Below are 19764 nucleotides of genomic sequence, written 5' to 3'. Positions count from 1 at the left end.
ATGGTCTCTCCGAACTAGTTTCCACAGCAACGTCTGGGAAGTCAGCATTTTTACCCCATGTTCCCTCACAGCCTAAGAAGGCGCCATTTTATCAGGTTCAGTCCTTTCGGACCCAGAAAAGCAAGCGTGGAAAAGGAGGGTCTTTTCTGTCTAGAGGCAGAGGTAGGGGAAAAAGGCTGCAACAGACAGCAGGTTCCCAGGAACAAAAGTCCTCCCCCGCTTCCTCTTCCAAGTCCGCCGCATGACGGTGGGGCTCCACAGGTGGAGCCAGGTACGGTGGGGGCCCGCCTCAGAAATTTCAGCGATCAGTGGGCTCGCTCACAGGTGGATCCCTGGATCCTTCAAGTAGTATCTCAGGGATACATGCTGGAATTCGAGGCGGCTCCACCCCACCGGTTCCTAAAATCTGCCTTGCCGAATTGCTCCCTCAGACAGGGAGGCGGTGCTAGCGGCAATTCACAAGCTGTATTCCCAGCAGGTGATAATCAAGGTACCCCTACTTCAACAAGGCCGGGGTTATTATTCCACACTATTTGTGGTACCGAAGCCGGACGGTTCGGTGAGACCCATTTTAAATTTGAAATCCTTGAACATGTACATAAAAAAATTCAAGTTCAAGATGGAATCGCTCAGGGCGGTTATTGCAAGCCTGGACGAGGGGGATTACATGGTTTCCCTGGACATCAAGGATGCTTACCTGCATGTCCCCATTTACCATCCTCACCAGGAGTACCTCAGATTTGTGGTACAGGATTGCCATTACCAATTCCAGACGCTGCCGTTTGGACTCTCCACGGCACCAAGGGTATTTACCAAGGTTATGGCGGAAATGATGATACTCCTTCGAAGAAAGGGAGTTTTAATTATCCCGTACTTGGACGATCTCCTAATAAAGGCACGGTCCAAAGAACAGTTGTTGGTTGGAGTAGCACTATCTCAGGAAGTGCTGAACCAGCACGGCTGGATTCTGAATATCCCAAAGTCACAGCTGGTCCCGACGACACGTCTACTGTTCCTGGGGATGATTCTGGACACAGTCCAGAAAAAAGTGTTTCTCCCGGAGGAGAAAGCCAGGGAGTTGTCTTCTCTAGTCAGAGACCTCCTGAAACCAAAACAGGTATCGGTGCATCACTGCACGCGGGTCTTGGGAAAGATGGTAGCTTCTTACGAAGCAATTCCATTCGGCAGGTTCCATGCCAGAATCTTTCAGTGGGACCTGTTGGACAAGTGGTCCGGATCGCATCTTCAGATGCATCGCTTGATAACCCTGTCTGCAAGAACCAGGGTGTCTCTTCTGTGGTGGCTGCAGAGTGCTCATCTTCTGGAGGGTCGCAGATTCGGCATTCAGGACTGGGTCCTGGTGACCACGGATGCCAGCCTGCGAGGCTGGGGGGCAGTCACAAAGGGAAGAAACTTCCAAGGACTATGGACAAGTCAGGAGACTTCCCTTCACATAAATATTCTGGAACTAAGGGCCATCTACAATGCCCTAAGTCAAGCAAAATCCCTGCTCCTACACCAGCCGGTGCTGATCCAGTCAGACAACATCACGGCAGTCGCCCATGTGAATCGACAGGGCGGCACAAGAAGCAGGATGGCAATGACAGAAGCCACAAGAATTCTCCGATGGGCGGAAAATCAGGTACTAGCACTGTCAGCAGTGTTCATTCGGGAGTGGACAACTGGGAAACAGACTTCCTCAGCAGACACGACCTCCACCCGGGAGAGTGGGGACTTCATCCAGACGTCTTCCAAATGATTGTACATCAGTGGGATCGTCCACAGGTGGACATGATGGCGTCCCACCTAAACAAAAAACTAGAGAGGTATTGCGCCAGGTCAAGAGACCCTCAAGCGATAGCTGTGGACGCTCTGGTGACACCGTGGGTGTACCAGTCAGTTTATGTGTTCCCTCCGCTGCCTCTCATACCAAAGGTATTGAGAATAATAAGAAAGCGAGGAGTAAACACAATTCTCGTGGTTCCGGATTGGCCAAGAAGAACATGGTACCCGGAACTTCAAGTGATGATCTCAGAGGACCCGTGGCCTCTGCCGCTAAGACAAGACCTGCTACAGCAGGGGCCCTGTCTGTTCCAAGACTTACCGCGGCTGCGTTTGACGGCATGGCGGTTGAACGCCGGATCCTGAAAGAAAAGGGCATTCCGGAGGAAGTCATTCCTACGCTTATTAAAGCCAGGAAAGAGGTTACAGCAAATCATTATCACCGCATATGGTGGAAATATGTTGCATGGTGTGAGGCCGAAAAGGCCCCAACTGAGGAATTTCAACTAGGTCGATTTCTGCATTTCCTGCAAGCAGGAGTGAATATGGGCCTAAAACTGGGTTCCATTAAGGTACAGATCTTGGCTCTTATCGATTTTCTTTCAGAAAGAACTAGATTCAGTACCTGAAGTTCAGACATTTGTAAAGGGAGTGCTGCATATTCAGCCCCCATATGTGCCTCCTGTGGCACCTTGGGATCTCAACGTGGTGTTGAGTTTCTTAAAATCACATTGGTTTGAACCACTAAAAACCGTGGATCTGAAATATCTCACGTGGAAGGTGGTCATGTTATTGGCCTTGGCTTCTGCCAGGCGAGTATCAGAATTGGCGGCTTTGTCTTATAAAAGCCCTTATCTGATTTTCCATATGGATAGGGCAGAATTGAGGACTCGTCCCCAGTTTCTCCCTAAGGTGGTGTCAGCGTTTCATTTGAACCAGCCTATTGTGGTGCCTGCGGCCACTAGGGACTTGGAGGACTCCAAGTTGTTAGACGTGGTCAGGGCCCTGAAAATGTTTCCAGGACGGCTGGAGTCAGAAAATCTGACTCGCTGTTTATCCTATATGCACCCAACAAGCTGGGTGCTCCTGCTTCTAAGCAGACTATTGCTCGTTGGATTTGTAGTACAATTCAACTTGCACATTCTGTGGCAGGCCTGCCACAGCCAAAATCTGTCAATGCCCATTCCACAAGGAAGGTGGGCTCATCTTGGGCGGCTGCCCGAGGGGTCTCGGCTTTACAACTTTGCCGAGCTGCTACTTGGTCAGGGGCAAACACGTTTGCAAAATTCTATAAATTTGATACCCTGGCTGAGGAGGACCTGGAGTTCTCTCATTCGGTGTTGCAGAGTCATCCGCACTCTCCCGCCCGTTTGGGAGCTTTGGTATAATCCCCATGGTCCTTACGGAGTTCCCAGCATCCACTAGGACGTCAGAGAAAATAAGAATTTACTCACCGGTAATTCTATTTCTCGTAGTCCGTAGTGGATGCTGGGCGCCCATCCCAAGTGCGGTTTATCTGCAATACTTGTACATAGTTATGGTTAACTAAATCGGGTTATTGTTGAGCCATCTGTTGAGAGGCTCAGTTGTTTCATACTGTTAACTGGGTTTCATATCACGAGTTATACGGTGTGATTGGTGTGGCTGGTATGAGTCTTACCCGGGATTCAAAATCCTTCCTTATTGTGTACGCTCGTCCGGGCACAGTATCCTAACTGAGGCTTGGAGGAGGGTCATAGTGGGAGGAGCCAGTGCACACCAGGTAGTCTGAAATCTTTCTAGAGTGCCCAGCCTCCTTCGGAGCCCGCTATTCCCCATGGTCCTTACGGAGTTCCCAGCATCCACTACGGACTACGAGAAATAGAATTACCGGTGAGTAAATTCTTATTTTTCCATCTGTAGCACAGGTTACAGCTGTATCGCCTGACACGCTGCGACCCGTGCTACAGCCCCCTTTCCCACAGCGCTCTCCAACCCTGGTGATGCTGCTAGTGACGCGGCAGGGGCGGCGCTGGAAGATCACATGATCTCCCAGCGCCGCCCTCCCATACACTGTGAACAGGAGCCGTGTCGCCTCCACACGGCTCCCGTTCACACTACACAGCTTACCGGGTTGAACACGTGTTCAACCCGGCGAGCTACCCGGGTAGGATTCCCGGATCACTTGTTCCGGGAATTTGCAGGGGGACCCTTTTCCACTAGGAAAAAACACGGGTAAATGCGCACCCCGCGCATTTACCTGTTTTAAAAGCTAGTGAAAAAGTGGTATGAGATACAGTAGTGTGAGGAGCAGGGCACCATACCAGCTACAAGTTATAAAACCTAGAATGACATCATAATCACAATTTCTCTTACGTCCTAGAGGATGCTGGGGACTCCGTAAGGACCATGGGGTATAGACTGGCTCTGCAGGAGACATGGGCACTCTAAAGACTTTAGATGGGTGTGCACTGGCTCCTCCCTCTATGCCCCTCCTCCAGACCTCAGTTAGTTCCTGTGCCCAGAGGAGACTGGGTGCACTGCAGGGGAGCTCTACTGAGTTTCTCTGTAAAAGAATTTTGTTAGGTTTTTTATTTTCAGGGAGCACTGCTGACAACAGGCTCCCTGCATCGTGGGACTGAGGAGAGAGAAGCAGACCTACTTTACTGATAGGCTCTGCTTCTTAGGCTACTGGACACCATTAGCTCCAGAGGGTTGGAACGCAGGTCTCATCCTCGCCGTTCGTCCCGGAGCCGCGCCGCCGTCCTCCTCACAGAGCCGGAAGATAGAAGCCGGGTGAGTATAAGAAGAAAGAAGACTTCAAAGGCGGCAGAAGACTTCAGATCTTCACTGAGGTACCGCGCAGCAGTAACGCTGCGCGACATTGCTCCCACATTCACACACACTGACGGCACTGTATGGGTGCAGGGCGCAGGGGGGGCGCCCTGGGCAGCAATAATAAACCTCAAGGGACACTGGCTGACATATATATACGGCGGAGGCAGTATATTAAATAAACCCCCGCCAGTATAAAGAATTTGAGCGGGGACTGAAGCCCGCCGTTGAGGGGGCGGAGCTTGATCATCCAGCACTAACCACCGCCATTTTCTCCACAGCACGCTGCAGAGAAGCTACTCCCCGGACTCTCCCCTGCTGAACACAAGTACAGAGGGCAAAAAGGAGGGTGGGGGGGGGGACGACGACATTTATTTGGCGCAGTGAGTGTATTATTGATATATAAAAGCGCTGTACAGACTGGGATTTTGTCTGTGTCCAGTGGCGCTGGGTGTGTGCTGGCATACTCTCTCTCTGTCTCTCCAAAGGGCCTTATTGGGGGACTGTCTCCATATCTATCTATCTATCTATCTATCTATCTATCTATCTATCTATCTATCTATCTATCTATCTATCTATCTATCTATCTATCTATCTATCTATCTATCTATCTATCCCAGTGTGTGGGTGTCGGGAAAGTCTGAAGCGGAAGGCTCGTCTAAGGAGGAGGTAGAGCAGATGATTGTGGTGTCTCCGTCGGCACAGTCGACACCTGATTGGATGGATATGTGGAATGTTTTAAATACAAATGTGTCTTTATTACATAAAAGATTGGACAAAGCTGAGTCCAGAGAAAAAGTAGGGAGTCAATCCATGGCTTTGACTGTGTCACAAGGCCCTTCAGGGTCTCATAAACGTCCCCTGTCCCAGGTAGCAGACACTGATACCGACATGGATTCTGACTCCAGTGTCGACTACGATGATGCGAGGTTACACCCAAAGGTGGCAAAAAGTATTCATTATATGATTATTGCAATAAAAGATGTTTTGCATATCACAGAGGATCCCTCGGTGCCTGACACGAGGGTATGCGTGTTTAAGGAGAAGAAAACTGAGGTAACCTTTCCCCCCATCTCATGAGCTGAACGCTTTATTTGAAAAAGCTTGGGAAACTCCAGACAAGAAACTGCAGATTCCCAAGAGAATTCTTATGGCGTATCCTTTCCCCACACAGGACAGGTTACGGTGGGAATCCTCGCCCAGGGTGGACAAGGCTTTGACGCGCTTGTCCAAAAAGGTGGCGCTACCATCTCCAGACACGGCAGCCCTCAATGATCCTGCTGATCGCTGACAGGAGACTACCTTAAAATCAATTTATACGCATACGGGGGCCTTGCTCAGACCGGCAGTAGCGTCGGCATGGGTATGTAGCGCAATAGCAGCATGGACAGCTAACTTGTCATCTGACATTGACACCCTAGATGAGGATAGCATTTTATTGACCTTGGGTCATATAAAAGACGCAGCGTTATATATGAGAGACGCTGCGAGAGACGTTGGGTTCAAGAGCCAATGCCATGGCGATTTCTGCTAGGCGAGCCCTATGGACCCGCCAATGGACGGATGATGCAGATTCAAAGAGACATATGGAAACTTTACCTTACAAGGGTGAGGTTTTATTTGGGGAGGGCCTCGCGGACCTGGTTTCCACAGCTACCGCGGGTAAATTTTCTTTTTTGCCTTATGTTCCCCCCCAGCAAAAAAAAAAAAACACCTCAATATCAGATGCAGTCCTTTCGGTCGCATAAGTCCAGAAGGGGCCGGGGCTCTTCCTTCCTTGCCAGAGGTAAGGGTAGAGGGAAAAGAATGCCTGCTACAGCTGGTTCCCAGGAACAGAAGTCCTCCCCGGCTTCTACAAAATCCACCCCATGACGCTGGGGCTCCACTGCTGGAGTCCGCGCCGGTGGGGGCACGTCTTTGACTCTTCAACCAGATTTGGATCCTTGGGCGATAGAAATTGTATCCCAAGGCTACAAAATGGAATTCGAAGAAGTGCCTCCTCGCCGATTTTTCAAGTCGGCTTTGCCAGCCTCTCCACCAGAGAGGGAAATAGTTTTAGCTGCGATACAAAAGCTGGGTCAACAGCAAGTGATTATCAAGGTTCCCCTAGTGCAACAGGGGAAGGGGTACTATTCAACTCTTTTTGTGGTCCCGAAACTGGATGGCTCGGTCAGACCCATTCTGAATCTAAAGTCCCTAAACCTGTATCTAAAAAAAGTTCAAATTCAAGATGGAATCTCTCCGGGCAGTGATCTCCAGCCTGGAAGGGGGAGATTTTATGGTGTCACTAGACATAAAGGATGCATACCTTCATGTCCCCATTTATCCTCCTCATCAGGCGTACCTGAGATTCGCTGTACAGGTCTGTCATTACCAGTTTCAGACGTTGCCGTTTGGGCTGTCCACGGGCCCGAGGATTTTCACCAAGGTAATGGCGGAAATGATGGTGCTCCTACGCAGGCAAGGAGTCACAATTATCCCATACTTGGACGATCTCCTGATAAAAGCGAGATAGAGAGATCAGTTGCTGAAAAGCGTGTCACTCTCCCTGAGAGTGCTGCAGCAACACGGCTGGATCCTAAATCTGCCAAAATCGCAGTTGATTCCATCGACTCGGCTATCATTTTTAGGCATGATCCTGGACACGGAAAAGAAGAGTGTTTTTCTCCCAACGGAAAAAGCCCAGGAACTCCAGAGCATGGTCAGAAACCTGTTAAAGCCAAAAAGAGTGTCAGTTCATCAATGCACTCGAATACTGGGAAAAATGGTGGCGGCCTACGAGGCCATACCTTTCGGCAGGTTCCATGCGAGGACATTTCAGTGGGACCTTCTGGACAAATGGTCGGGGTCCCATCTACAAATACATCAGAAAATAAGCCGGTCCCCCAGGGCCAGGGTGTCTCTCCTGTGGTGGCTGCAGAGTGCTCACCTTCTAGAGGGTCGCAGGTTCGGCATTCAAGACTGGGTTCTGGTGACCACGGACGCGAGTCTCCGAGGATGGGGAGCAGTCACACAAGGAAGACATTTTCAGGGACTGTGGTCGAGCCAGGAGGCTTGTCTACACATCAACGTGCTGGAATTAAGGGCCATATACAACGGCCTACGACAAGCGGAGACTCTTCTTCGCGACCTACCTGTTCTGATTCAATCAGACAACGTCACAGCAGTGGCTCATGTAAACCGCCAAGGCGGGACAAGGAGCAGAGTGGCAATGGCGGAAGCCACCAGGATTCTTCGCTGGGCGGAAAATCACGTAAGCGCGCTGTCAGCAGTCTTCATTCCGGGAGTGGACAACTGGGAAGCAGACTTCCTCAGCAGACACGACCTCCATCCAGGAGAGTGGGGTCTTCATCAATAAGTTTTTGCAGAGATAACAAGTCGTTGGGGGCTTCCTCAAATAGACATGATGGCGTCACGCCTCAACAAGAAACTTCGGAGGTATTGTTCCAGGTCAAGGGACCCTCAGGCGGTAGCAGTAGACGCCCTGGTGACACCATGGCTGTTTCCATCGGTCTATGTCTTCCCTCCTCTTCCACTCATCTCAAAAATACTGAGAATCATAAGACGAAAAAGAGTCCAGACAATACTAATTGTTCCGGATTGGCCTCGGAGGGCCTGGTATTCAGATCTTCAAGAAATGCTCACAGAAGATCCGTGGCCTCTTCCTTCCAGGGAGGACCTGTTGCAGCAGGGGCCCTGCGTGTTCCAAGACTTACCGCGGTTACGTTTGACGGCATGGCGGTTGAACGCCAAATCCTAGCTAGGAAAGGTATTCCGGGGGAGGTCATCCCTACTCTGATAAAAGCTAGGAAGGAGGTGACGGCAAAACATTATCACCGTATCTGGAGGAGATATGTATCTTGGTGTGAAGCCAAGAATGCTCCTACGGAAGATTTTCACCTGGGCCGTTTTCTCCACTTTCTGCAGACAGGAGTGGATATGGGCCTAAAGTTAGGCTCTATTAAGGTACAGATTTAGGCCCTGTCGATATTCTTTCAGAAGGAATTGGCTTCTCTCCCAGAAGTCCAAACTTTTGTAAAGGGAGTGCTGCACATCCAGCCTCCTTTTGTGCCTCCAGTGGACCATGGGACCTTAACGTGGTGTTGCAGTTCCTTAAGTCACACTGGTTTGAACCTCTTCGAACAGTTGAGTTGAAATTTCTCACTTGGAAAGTGGTCATGTTGTTAGCCTTGGCATCTGCGAGGCGGGTGTCTGAATTGGCAGCTTTGTCTCACAAAAGCCCTTATCTGATTTTCCATGTGGATAGAGCGGAGTTGAGGACTCGTCCTCAATTTCTGCCTAAGGTGGTTTCATCGTTTCATATGAACCAGCCTATTGTGGTGCCTGGGGCAACGGGGGACTTGGAGGATTCTAGGTCTCTTGATGTAGTCAGGGCCTTAAAGGTTTATGTAGCCAGGACGGCTCGGGTTAGGAAAACAGAGGCACTGTTTGTCCTGTATGCAGCCAACAAGGTTGGCGCCCCTGCTTCTAAGCAGACTATTGCCCGCTGGATCTGTAACACGATTCAGCAGGTTCATTCTACAGCTGGAATGCCGTTACTAAATTCGGTAAAGGCCCATTCCACTAGGAAGGTGGGCTCTTCTTGGGCGGCTGCCCGAGGTGTCTCGGCATTGCAACTTTGCCGAGCGGCTACTTGGTCGGGTTCAAACACTTTTGCTAAATTCTACAAGTTTGATACCTTGGCTGAGGAGGACCTCATGTTTGCTCAGTCGGTTCTGCAGAGTCATCCGCACTCTCCCGCCCGGTCTGGAGCTTTCGCATAATCCCCATGGTCCTTACGGAGTGTCCCCAGCATCCTCTAGGATGTAAGAGAAAATAAGATTTTAAACCTACCGGTAAATCTTTTTCTCTTAGTCCGTAGAGGATGCTGGGCGCCCGTCCCAGTGCGGACTAAATTCTGCAAGACTTGTATATAGTTATTGCTTACATAAGGGTTATGTTACAGTTTTGATCAGTCTCGGACTGATGCTGTTTTGTTTCATACTGTTAACTCGTTCGTATGTTCCAAGTTGTACGGTGTGGATGGTGTGGGCTGGTATGTATCTTGCCCTTAGATTAACAAAAATCCTTTCCTCGTACTGTCCGTCTCCTCTGGGCACAGTTCTTTAACTGAGGTCTGGTGGAGAGGCATAGAGGGAGGAGCCAGTGCACACCCATCTAAAGTCTTGTAGTGTGCCCATGTCTCCTGCGGAGCCCGTCTATACCCCATGGTCCTTACGGAGTCCCCAGCATCCTCTACGGACTAGGAGAAAAAGATTTGCCGGTAGGTTTAAAATCTTATTTCTCTAACGTCCTAGTGGATGCTGGGAACTCCGTAAGGACCATGGGGAATAGCGGGCTCCGAAGGAGGCTGGGCACTCTAGAAAGATCTTAGACTACCTGGTGTGCACTGGCTCCTCCCACTATGACCCTCCTCCAAGCCTCAGTTAGATTTCGTGCCCGGCCGAGGTTGGATGCACACTAGGGGCTCTCCTGAGCTCTTAGAAAGTTATAGTCTTAGAATTTGTTCTTTTCAGTGAGACCTGCTGGCAACAGGCTCACTGCAGCGAGGGACTAAGGGGAGAAGAAGCGAACTCGCCTGCTTGCAGCCGGATTGGGCTTCTTAGGCTACTGGACACCATTAGCTCCAGAGGGATCGACCGCAGGCCCAGCCTTGATGTTCGGTCCCGGAGCCGCGCCGCCGTCCCCCTTACAGAGCCAGAAGCAAGAAGATGGTCCGGAAAATCGGCGGCAGAAGACATCAGTCTTCACCAAGGTAGCGCACAGCACTGCAGCTGTGCGCCATTGCTCCTCTCACACACTTCATACTCCGGTCACTGAGGGTGCAGGGCGCTGGGGGGGGGCGCCCTGAGGCAGCAATAAAAACACCTTGGCTGGCAAAAATACCTCAATATATAGCCCCAGGGGCTATATATGAGGTAAATACCCCTGCCAGAAGTCCATAAAAAACGGGAGAATAGGCCGCGAAAAAGGGGCGGAGCCTATCTCCTCAGCACACTGGCGCCATTTTCCCTCACAGCTCCGTTGGAGGGAAGCTCCCTGGCTCTCCCCTGCAGTCTACAAGGGTTAAAAAAAAGAGAGAGGGGGCACTAAATTTAGGCGCAGTATACATTATATATATATAGATATAAAGCTATAGGGGACATAACTCAGTTAGTCCCTGCAGTATATAGCGCTCTGGTGTGTGCTGGCATACTCTCACTCTGTCCCCCCAAAAGGGCTTTTGTGGGTCCTGTCCTCGTTTAGAGCATTCCCTGTGTGTCTGCGGTGTGTCGGTACGGCTGTGTCGACATGTTGAATGAGGAGGCTTATATGGTGACGGAACAGAGGCCGATATATGTGATGTCGCCCCCTGTGGGGCCGACACCAGAGTGGATAGAGAGGTAAAAGGTATTAACCGACAGTGTCAACTCCTTACATAAAAGGGTGGATGACGTAACAGCTGTGGGACAGCCGGCTTCGCAGCCCGCGCCTGCCCAGGCGTCTCAAAGGCCATCAGGGGCTCAAAAACGCCCGCTCTCTCAGATAGCAGACACAGATGTCGACACGGAGTCTGACTCCAGTGTCGACAAGGTGGAGACATATACACAATCCAATCCGTGACTTGATCCCGGCAATAAAAAATGTGTTATACATTTCTGACTTTAACCTCTATAAATGGGTTTTAGGTTTGGGGAGAAAAAACAGGCAGTGTTTTGTTCCCCCATCAGATGAATAAATGAAGTGTGTGAAAAGCGTGGGTTCCCCCGTTAAGAAACTGGTAATTTATAAAAAGTTACTGATGGCGTACCCTTTCCCGCCAGGAGGATAAGTTACGCTGGGAGATATCCCCTAGGGTGGATAAGGCGCTCACACGTTTGTCAAAAAAGGTGGCACTGCCGTCTTAGGATACGGCCACTTTAATAGGTACCTGTTGATAAAAAAAACAAAAACAGGAGGCTATCCTGAAGTCTGTATTTACACACTCAGGTACTAGACTGAGACCTGCAGATAGTGCTGCTGCAGCGTGGTTGGTGACCCTGTCAAACAGGGATAATAGTTGGCAAACATAAAAACATATTAAAGACGTTGTCTTATATATGGGGGATGCACAGAGGGATATTTTGCCGGCTGGCATCCAAAATAAATGTAATGTCCATTCTGTCAGGAGGGTATTAGAGACCTGTCACTGGACAGGTGATGCGGACTTAAAAAGCGCATAGAGAGCCTTATAAGAGTGAGGAATTATTTGGGGATGGTCTCTGGGACCTCGTATCCACAGCAACTGCTGGGAAGAAATAATTTTACCTCAGGTTTCCTCACAGAAAAAGGTACAGTCCTTTCGGCTTCAGAAAAGCAAGCGGGTCAAATGGCGCTTCCTTTCTGTACAGAGACAAGGGTAGAGGGAAAAAGCTGCACCAGTCAGCCTGTTCCCAGAATCAAGATTCTTCCCCCGCCTCCTGTGAGTACACACCATGACGCGGGTGCTCCACAGGTGTAGCCAGGTACGGTGGGGGGCCGCCTCAAAAATTTCAGCAATTAGTGGGCTCGCTCACAGGTGGATCCCTGTTTCTTCCAAGTAGTATTTCAGGGGTACAAGCTGGAATTAGAGAAGTCTCCCCCCAGCCGTTTCCTAAAATATGCCTTGCTGACAACTCCCTCAAGCAGGGAGGCTGTGCTAGAGGCAATTAATAAGCGGTATTCCCAGCAGGTAATACTCAAGGTGCCCCTACTTCAACAAGGACGGGGTTACTATTCCACACGGGTTGGGGTACCGAAACCGCATGGTTCGGTGTGACCCATTTTATATTTAAAATCCTTGAACATAAAAAAATTCAAGTTCAAGATGGAATCGCTCAGGGCGGTTATTACAAGCCTGGACGAGGGGGATTACATGGTATCCCGGGACATCAAGGATGCTTTCCTGCATGTCCCCATTTACCATCCTCGCCAGGAGTACCTCAGATTTGTGGTACAGGATTACCATTACCAAGTCCAGACACTGCCGTTTGGAATGTACATGGCACCGAGGGTGTTTTATCAAGGTAATGGCCGAAATGATGATACTCCTTCAAAAAAAAAAAAGGGAGTTGTAATTATCCCGTAATTGGACAATCTCGTTATAAGGGCGAGGTCCAAGGAGCAGTTGGTAGTCGGGGTAGCACTATTTTGGAAAGTGCTACAACAGCATAGGTGGATTCTAAACAGTCCAAAGTCACAGCTGGTTCCTATGACACGTCTACTGTTCCTGGGGATGGTTCTGGACATAAACCAGAAATAGTGTTTCTCCCGGAGGAGAAAGCCAAGGAGTTGTCATCTCTAGTCAGAGACCTCCTGAAACCAAAATAGGTAGCGGTGCATCATTGCACGCGAGTCCTGGGAAAAATGGTAGCTTCTTACGAAGCAATCCCATTAGGCAGGTTCCATACAAGAACTTTTCAGAGGGACCTGTTGGACAAGTGGTCCGGATCGCATCTTCCGATGCATAGGCTGATAACCCTGTCTCCAAGGACCAGGGTATCTCTACTGTGGTGGCTGCAGAGTGCCCATCTTCAAGAGGGCCGCAGGTTCGGCATACAGGACTAGGTCCTAGTGACCATGGATTCCAGCCTTTGAGGCTGGGGGGCAGTCACATAGGGAAGAAACTTCCAGGGACTTTGGTCAAGTCAGGTTATTTCCCTACACATAAATATTCTGGATCTGAGGGCCATTTACAATGCCCTGAGGCCAGCAAGGCCTCTGCTTCAAAACCAGCCGGTACTGATCCAATCGGACAACATCACGGCAGTCGCCCATGTAATCAACGGGGCGGCACAAGAAGCAGGATGGCGATGGCAGAAGCCACAAGGATTCTCCGATAGGCGGAAAATCATGTGTTAGCACTGTCAGCAGTGTTCATTCCCGGAGTGGACAACTGGGAAGCAGATCTTCTCAACAGACACGACCTCCACCCGGGAGAATGGGGACTTCCTCCAGAAGTCTTCCAATAGGATTGTACACCATTGGGAAAGGCCACAGGTGGACATGATGGCGTCCCGCCTTAACAAAAAGCTATAAAAGATATTGCTCCAGGTCAAGGGACCCTCAGGCGATAGCTATGGACGCTCTGGTAACACCGTGGGTGTACCAGTCGGTTTAGGTGTTCTCCCCTCTGCCTCTCATACCAAAGGTACTGAGAATAATAAGAAGGCGAGGAGTAAGAACGATACTCGTGGATGGCCAAGAAGAGCTTGGTACCCAGAACTTCAAGAATTTATATCAGAGGACCCATGGCCTCTGCCACTCAGTCAGGACCTGCGGCAGCAGGGGCCCTGTCTGTTCCAAGACTTACCGCGGCTGCGTTTGACGGCATGGCGGTTGAACGCCGGATCCTGAAGGAAAAGGGTATTCCGGAGGAAGTAATTCCTACGCTTACTAAAGCCAGGAAAGAGGTTACAGCAACTCATTATCACCGCATATGGCGAAAATATGTTGCATGGTGTGAGGCCGAAAGGGCCCCAACAGAGGAATTTCAACTAGGTCGATTTCTGCATTTCCTGCAAGCAGGAGTGACTATGGGCCTTAAATTGGGTTCCATTAAGGTACAGATCTCGGCTCTGTCGATTTTCTTTCAAAAAAGAACTAGCTTCAGTACCTGAAGTTCAGACATTTATAAAAGGAGTGCTGCATAGTCAGCCCCCGTTTGTGCCTCCTGTGGCACCTTGGGATCTCAACGTGGTGTTGAGTTTTCTTAAAATCACTTTGGTTTGAACCACTAAAAACCGTGGATCTGAAATATCTCACATGGAAGGTGGTTATGTTATTGGCCTTGGCTTCTGCCAGGCGAGTATCAGAATTGGCGGCTTTGTCTTGTAAAAGCCCTTATTTGATTTTCCATATGGATAGGGCAGAATTGAGGACTCGTCCCCAGTTTCTCCCTAAGGTGGTGTCAGCGTTTCACCTGAACCAGTCTATTGTGGTGCCTGCGGCTACTAAGGATTTGGAGGACTCCAAGTTGCTAGACGTTGTCAGGGCCCTGAAAATATATGTTTCCAGGACGGCTGGAGTCAGAAAATCTGACTCGCTGTTTATCCTATATGCACCCAACAAGCTGGGTGCTCCTGCTTCTAAGCAGACTATTGCTCGTTGGATTTGTAGTACAATTCAGCTTGCACATACTGTGGCAGGCCTGCCACAGCCAAAATCTGTCAATGCCCATTCCACAAGGAAGGTGGGCTCATCTTGGGCGGCTGCCCGAGGGGTCTCGGCTTTACAACTTTGCCGAGCAGCTACTTGGTCAGGGGCAAACACGTTTGCAAAATTCTACAAATTTGATACCCTGGCTGAGGAGGACCTGGAGTTCTCTCATTCGGTGCTGCAGAGTCATCCGCACTCTCCCGCCCGTTTGGGAGCTTTGGTATAATCCCCATGGTCCTTACGGAGTTCCCAGCATCCACTAGGACGTTAGAGAAAATAAGAATTTACTCACCGGTAATTCTATTTCTCGTAGTCCGTAGTGGATGCTGGGCGCCCATCCCAAGTGCGGTTTATCTGCATTACTTGTACATAGTTATTGTTAACTAAATCGGGTTATTGTTGAGCCATCTGTTGAGAGGCTCTATTGTTTCATACTGTTAACTGTGTTTCATATCACGAGTTGTACGGTGTGATTGGTGTGGCTGGTATGAGTCTTACCCGGGATTCAAAATCCTTCCTTATTGTGTACGCTCGTCCGGGCACAGTACCTAACTGAGGCTTGGAGGAGGGTCATAGTGGGAGGAGCCAGTGCACACCAGGTAGTCTAAGATCTTTCTAGAGTGCCCAGCCTCCTTCGGAGCCCGCTATTCCCCATGGTCCTTACGGAGTTCCCAGCATCCACTACGGACTACGAGAAATAGAATTACCGGTGAGTAAATTCTTATTTTTCCATATTATAATGCAAGGAAAATCTATTTGTGATGGTTGTGTCTATTTGTTAGGTTAGGATGTTACATTGTAGCAACGTGTTTTATCTTTTACATTTATTTATTTATTTTTTGTTGTTAGCACTTGGCCCCCAAAGGCAGCATGGCAAAACCAAAGGGCAGAGCCCAAAGGGAAACCCTAAATCTAAGAAGTTTGAAAAGGGCAATAAGATGCCTGAAAGTGCAGCAGGGGGCAAAGCCAGCGTGAAACGGTTCACATCCAAAAATACAAATCAGGGTGATGGCTTCACAAAGAAGAGAAGGCATCAAGAGGATGGCAAAGAAGGGGGTAAGTTTAATTGACAAGTACATAATTTTGTCTTATCGGAATACAACAAAGACAGTAGTCACTTTTTTCAGGATATATTAGTGCGGTAGAACTTTTCTACTGCTAGAAATATACAGGTAAGAGTCTTACTCCGTCACCATGAAATTCATGTATCCATAATGAAACACATGTCCATTCCATATGAGGCCATTTATTGTCCATGTTAAGTCTTCATTACTTTCGAAAGCCCACAACTTGTGAAAACTTCAAACCTAAACTAACATTGAATGGACACATTGCCGTTGCCTGTTTACTTGCTGAACAATATTACTTTCCATTGACCCTTAGAAAAAAGATAAACTGTTTCTCTTGTCACAGGCTCTGAAGCCAAGAAACCAAAGCGGGATGACTTGAAAAAGAAGCAGAGAGAATTGAAACATACCAGGCAACTTAATGAAAAGAGTAACTATGACATCATGACAAAGTCCAAGCAGATTTGGGAGAACATTAGAAGGTGTGGTTTGATGACTGTCATTCTCATTTTGGAATTTTATCAATTATGATCTAGTCATGGTCTTTTCTTAATTCATGTAGGATAATTGCTGATGGCATAGTGGTAACGTTGTATTAGAGCAATGCACATCTTAACTAACGTTCTCTTTTTTTAGGGTGACTTTGCGTTTACTACGATTTGTTTACATTGTAACATAATGACGTGTCCTTTAAGGTAAAGAATATGGGGTATATTCAATTGAAGTCGAAAGCTGCCGTCTGTCGAAAAGACGGCAGTTTTCAACTTTTATAGGTCGGAACGGGTTCCGACCTATTCAATATAACCCAAAATTATCCGACAAGTCGAATTCCTCCATGGATCGGCGGAATAGCTGCCGATCTGCTTGCTTCTGTCGGAAACGGGGCCAAATCCGACAGGTTTTGGCCCCCTTTCCGACCATCTCAATCCGACTTTAAAAACAGTCGGATTGAGATGAGCGAGCCGAGAGGAGGAGAAGGGGGGGGAGCAGCGTTACAGCAGCGTAGCAGGAGAATGTGTCACAGCCGCCGCTCACAGCAGCGTCCACCCGGCTCCAGCAAGCGAGACACATCCTCCTGCTATGCTGCTGTAACGCTGCTCTCCCCCATGTGTCCGCGGTTCTCCCCCATCTCAGCTCTGCAATCTCAATTCGACTTTTTTTTTAAAGTCTGATTGAGATGGCATTGAATAGCCCTTGTCCGATCCATTCCGACAAACGAATGTCGGAATGGGTCCAACTTCAATTGAATATATCCCTATGTATTTTGCAGTAGTCCAAATAGAAATGACAAATAAGTGATGTGAAGAGACGATCACAGGGGGATATCCAATTTAGAACTGGTAATTTACCAGGGCTAATTGTCCCGCCGGGGGCTATCCTATTACCCCTGATAAGCCAGCACGAGCAGTGGCTTATTGGGGGTTACCTGAAGCTGCACCGGGTGCCGGCTCCTGACAGCACCTGGTGCAGCGTTGCTCCTCCAGCTCCCCCGGTCACATGGCCACTGCCGGGGGCGGAGGAGAGGGGTTATGCGGTCACGGCGCTGCCCTGGCTTCTCTGCGGGGGATCACCGCGCAGAGGACAGTTTCCGGATGCCTGCAGTCCCAGCCTGCTGCTGCTGCATCGGACATGTGACGCTGCAAGTTGTCCCGCTCAGGCAGGCGAAACCAAATCCCCAGAAACAGCCCCGTTTCCGTGCGAAAACGGGGCTGCTTCTACCGAAAACACACAGGTTTTACTGAACCTGCGTGTTTTCGTGAGAAAGGGCATTTTTGTTACAGACAATCCAATCTGGACAGCCTGTAAAAAATAAAAATAAAAAAATTTCTGTGAAACATCGGGAAAAATCACGAAAAACATACGGGTAATTACAGCGGAGACGCACCGGTCCTTTGGCACACCGCCGCTGCTCACTGCCAGGATCACGTGGCTGCAGGATTTGGGGAGGAGGTAAAAGGGTCCCCCAGGTGGGACCCGCCGAGTGAAATTGTGATTTACGCGCAGTCCATGGCGTGGACACTGTACTGCTCAGGGACCCCACTATATCCACCAGGGCAGTCACGGAGCGCAGGCATATATTTCACAGGCTCCATATAGTACTGGTGGTGGAGTCCAGCATTGTGGGAATAGAGCGCTGCCTGGGATTGCTGGGGGCTGTCTCCTCTGTATTGTATTGTTATATCTCTCTGCATATACATATCTACTGTTATATGTAATATTGCCTGTCCAGTGCAGTATTGTGTACATTATTCCTGCATTATGTTTGTGACTGAGTGTTTTCTATGTGCTACAGTCTATACATCTCAGTGTATTTTATCTGTGTACTTCAGTCACCCCATACCGATTTTATTTCTCTGTTTGTGTCCTGCTTTTATTAGTACATAAATCAGGGGATTACGGTATTCATATTGTTTGGCTATATTGTACTGTGTGCCCCACGGCTACATTCCTCTTCATGTCTGCCACACGGGGCGGGAATTCCGCGGACGCTCCTGCCTCAGGCAGTGCTGATCCCACGGATTTACCATGGGGGGAACGTGCTGCTGGGGATGTGGGTGCTGGGTCCCTTACCTCTCCCACTCCACCTGTAGCACCCGTGGCCAATTAGGAGCCACCCTGGGCTACCTTCTCTTGTATGTTAAATACTTTGGTAACACGTCTTACGCCCCCTGTGGGACTTCCTGTGCCATTTCAGCCACAAATTGTCCCTGTAGCAAATCCGCCTAGGGCGGACACACTATCTAACCCAGATACAGGTTTTAAATAAATCTTTAGTTAAACAGAAGTCTACACCTCAGTCCTCTGGGGCTGAGGGGCCCTCTAAGCGTGTGGTTTCCTTCTCTCAATCCACTCATGTTTCAGATACTTCTTCTGATGAGGATGGGGCCTATACTGATCCGACTGATTCTGACTCAGCGGCCTCTGATCGGGAGCATGTCACTCAGGTTGATGTCCCTGGCTTAGTGGAAGCTATCAAAATGGTTCTCCAGATTGATGATGAAGCTGATCCCACTATTGCATCAAAAAAGCCTGATAAATTCAAGCATCAGAAAGTGGCTAAAGTAGTTTTTCCTCACTCTGACCTTTTAATTAACATACGTCAAGAGCTTGGGTCTCCCCAGGAAAGACGTTTGCCCTATCCAAGAAGATGTTGGCTCGTTTTCCTATCCCTGCGGAGTTGAGCAACTCCACCGCCGACTTTCATGTCGCCTGGATTGTGGTATCTTTTCTCTGCCTGTCACCTCCCTGAAGGAACCGACAGATAAGCGTGTGGAGGGATGCTGAAGTGTATTTATTCCCTAACTGGGGCAATTCACAGGTCCATTATTGTGGCCTCCTGGGCTGCAAAAGCTATTGATGCGTGGGTTCAGGTTTTGGAGGAAGAGCTACATCAGGATATTTCTGACATTGCCAAACAGTGTCTGTCTCATATTACCACAGCCTCCCATTATATTGAAGAGGCGTCCTCTGAGGCAGGTATTCTGGCATCCAAAGCGTCCACTACATCTATTTTGGCTCGCCGAATTCTATGGTTGCGGTCCTGGAAGGTGGACCTAGATTCCAAGAAGACTCTGGAGGTACTCCCTTTTAAGGGAGACATCCTATTTGGAGAAGATCTTAATAAGATCGTGACTGACTTAGCCCCTGCTAAGACTGCGTGCCTTCCTAATATTACTCCTTCTGTTCCAAAAGCTAAAAGTACTACTTTTCGTTCCTTTCGGACTTCAGGTAAATCAAAGGGTCAGGTGTACTCAAACAAGCCTCGTATTTCCAAGACCGGTAAGCCCAAATCTAAACAATCCTGGGCTGCCCGTCAGCCTGCTTCCAAACAGGACAAGCCTACAGCATGACGGGACGGGTCTCCCCCTGGGGGACCCCAGGGTGGGAGGCCAACTCCTGCAGTTCACCCAGGTCTGGTCAAGGA

At 49.2% G+C, this 19764-nt stretch overlaps 1 protein-coding gene across 4 annotated transcripts in view; it reads left to right on the top strand.

The window, feature by feature from the left end:
* PUM3 (pumilio RNA binding family member 3) overlaps positions 1 to 19764 on the top strand; it is a 236768-nt gene that overhangs the window by 72050 nt on the left and 144954 nt on the right. For all 4 annotated transcript variants that reach the window (XM_063913956.1, XM_063913954.1, XM_063913955.1 and 1 more), the window contains exons 3-4: positions 15622 to 15828; positions 16186 to 16321. In XM_063913956.1, coding sequence (XP_063770026.1) covers positions 15622 to 15828; positions 16186 to 16321 — 343 coding nt within the window. The remainder of the gene's footprint in view (positions 1 to 15621; positions 15829 to 16185; positions 16322 to 19764) is intronic.

This window comes from Pseudophryne corroboree, chromosome 1 (genome assembly GCF_028390025.1).
Source record: "Pseudophryne corroboree isolate aPseCor3 chromosome 1, aPseCor3.hap2, whole genome shotgun sequence".
NCBI lineage: Eukaryota > Metazoa > Chordata > Amphibia > Anura > Myobatrachidae > Pseudophryne > Pseudophryne corroboree.
This window is presented reverse-complemented; position numbering and strand designations above follow the sequence as displayed.